At 45.8% G+C, this 2,644-nt stretch overlaps 1 protein-coding gene across 1 annotated transcript in view; it reads left to right on the plus strand.

Moving 5' to 3' along the window:
- SNAPC5 (small nuclear RNA activating complex polypeptide 5) overlaps nt 1-456 on the plus strand; it is a 10,342-nt gene extending 9,886 nt beyond the window's left edge. Inside the window, exon 3 of the mRNA XM_082253043.1 lies at nt 325-456. Coding sequence (XP_082109169.1) covers nt 325-441 — 117 coding nt within the window. The 3' untranslated portion in view covers nt 442-456. The remainder of the gene's footprint in view (nt 1-324) is intronic.
- Nucleotides 457-2,644: the final 2,188 nt, after the last annotated feature.

Consider the following 2,644-nt stretch of genomic DNA (forward strand, 5'->3'; position numbering starts at 1 on the left):
CGCACCGTGTAAAAGGACCCTAATGCATCACAAACGTGTCAAAAAAGCGTCTGGAACGCATCCGGACTGAGTTTCTATGGTGTGAAGCAGCCCTAAAAACTATTAACTGTCATTTTCAGTTTTGGTTTTCGGACAAATGCATATCCTGCATTTTCGGTTTCGGCACCAAAATTTCCATACGGTGCACCTCTAGTTTGTTTCACTTTTTGCTTACAGCTTTGTATACTGGTTAGCAGGATTATCATTGGGACAGCAAACATAAATAGATGATTCATTGTTGCCGCCATCAGTGACTTTGTGTCTCATATTTCTATTACTCTGCAGGATTCTAAGAATGTGGATGACGAAACTGTGATCAATCAGACTCAGCTGCAGCTGGACACACTGGATTATAACAATGAGGAGATGGAGGAGGAGGAGGAAGAGGACTCAGACACTTAGTGCATCACAGGAGGTCGATACAAGGATATAGTGTCCTCCACCCTCTCCCCCCATATCTTCATGTCTTACAGCATCAATACTTGCATGCATCACATCTGTTACACATCCTGTCTGACGGAGGAGTCCATGCTGCAATTAAAGGGTCAATGTCAGTGGGCAGACTCTCCAGTATGGGGGAATAACTCTTCTACTAGCAGGAGTGCGGACAGAGCCAAGCGCCATGTACCTTCCATGTAGCCGTGTACAAAGTGGGTGGTGAGAGGCAGCTGGTGATAAACCTTGCCCACGGCGAGAGTAGACTTTGCCTTGTCTGGCATTTCCTAGGTTAATATTAGCGGGGACTTTTGTCCTTTTTAGATTTTGAGTCGTTTACAGTCAACCATTTTCCTTTTTACAACGAAGCACTTAAAGCACAAATTTGTAGCAAAGAATTCGGTGCAACTGTCAGTGGGGAAAACCTTTTTTGTAGACACTGCCTACCGTTTGCTTCATTATGACCACAATTAAAGGCCAACTCCAGCCCAAACTTTGCATTTTTATTATGAATAGAACCGGAAGGGTTGTAGACTCTATTACAGGGATCCTCAAACTACGGCCCTCCAGCTGTTGCGGAACTACATGTCCCATGAGGCAAATTATGTTGCAGAGTGTGATCACTGGGTGCAGCGGAGTCCACTCAGATCAGACATTGTGGAGTAAACAGGAACTGGCTTCTTTATTGGAACATAACACAGAAATCAAAGATGTCACCTCATTGTAATAAGAACAACAGAACAGGAAGAGATAACCAACAAGTTCAGTACAGTGTACAGGATATTACAACACATCATAGAAATGCATAGCATATCACTGAGCATTAGCGACATTTAGTGTCCTATTTGTGAACTGCAGTTAATCTGTAATAGGCTAAGCTTTAAAGTTGTTGTATCTCCAACAAATTAAAATTCTGACATTCACAGACATGACTAGGCGTGATGTGAATTGTAGTTCCTGAACAACTGGAGGGCCATAGTTTGAAGACCCCTGCTCTATTAGGTTTTTTCGGCTGTGTGTATCCCTACTGGGTAGAACTTCCTGTAAGGACAAAAACACACTAAGGGTCCTTTCACACGGGCGGTCCGTATGTCCGTTTTTTTATCCCATCCGATTGTGGATGAAAAACTGACATAATGCATGTCAATGGGATTGCGGATGTCAGCGGATCTGATTTGCGTCCTTTCCTATCAGTTCTGTTTTTTGGAACGGAAGAGAACCCTATTTTTCTTCCGTTAAAAAAAACAGAACGGACGCAAAAACTGATGTCAGCGGTATCATCCGCTGACATCCGCAATCCCATTGACATGCATTATGTCTGTTTATCATCCGCAAACGGATGGGATGATAAACGGACATACGGACCGGATGACACAAGTGTCATCCGTGTCCGTAAAAAAAAAAAAAAGTGCCGGAGCGGATCAAAATACGGTCTGCCCGGTGTGGGGTCCTTTCACACGAACGATCCGATCAGATCCGCCTGTCAGTTTTTTAGGCAGATCTGATCGGATCCTCTATGCATCCCTATGGGGCAGCGGATGTCAACGGAGACATGTCTGCTGACACCCGCTGCTATCCGATTCCGATCCTGTCCGTGAAATCCGGACAGATGGAAACCCTATTTTCCATCTGTCCAGAGGATCGGATCGGATGAGAATGGACAGGCGGTTCGTTCTCATCCAATTCCCCCATAGAGGACAGCGGAGATCTCACAGCTCTGTCTCCGCACACAGAGCGGAGAGGGAGCTGTCATCTGCCTGCTCAGCGGGGCTCGGCGGATCGATCCCCGCTGAGCAGCACGGAGTCCGCTGACGGAGGTGGACCGTGTGAAAGGACCCTTATGCCTCGTACACACGCATCAATTATTGGCCGGGAATTTTCGGCCAACGTCCGATCGGCCGATTTTCGGCTTGTTAGTATGATGCTTTCGACAACCGACTCCGACTTTTCAGCCGAATAAAATCTGGTGTGCAGGCTATAAAATTTTTGTTGGCCGTCAACACAACGGACGATTTTCCGTCAGTCAGTACAGATTTCGGCAGACAAAAATCTGATGAGCAAGACTGGGCATGCTCAGAGAAGAAAAACCACACGGAAAGTAAACCAGCACATGACATCACTTCTGAAGTAGATTTTTGTTGGCCTAGAAAATTTGTGTGCAGTCTAGGCA

This window comes from Pelophylax lessonae, assembly GCF_965119305.1.
Source record: "Pelophylax lessonae genome assembly, chromosome: 4".
Classification (NCBI taxonomy): domain Eukaryota; kingdom Metazoa; phylum Chordata; class Amphibia; order Anura; family Ranidae; genus Pelophylax; species Pelophylax lessonae.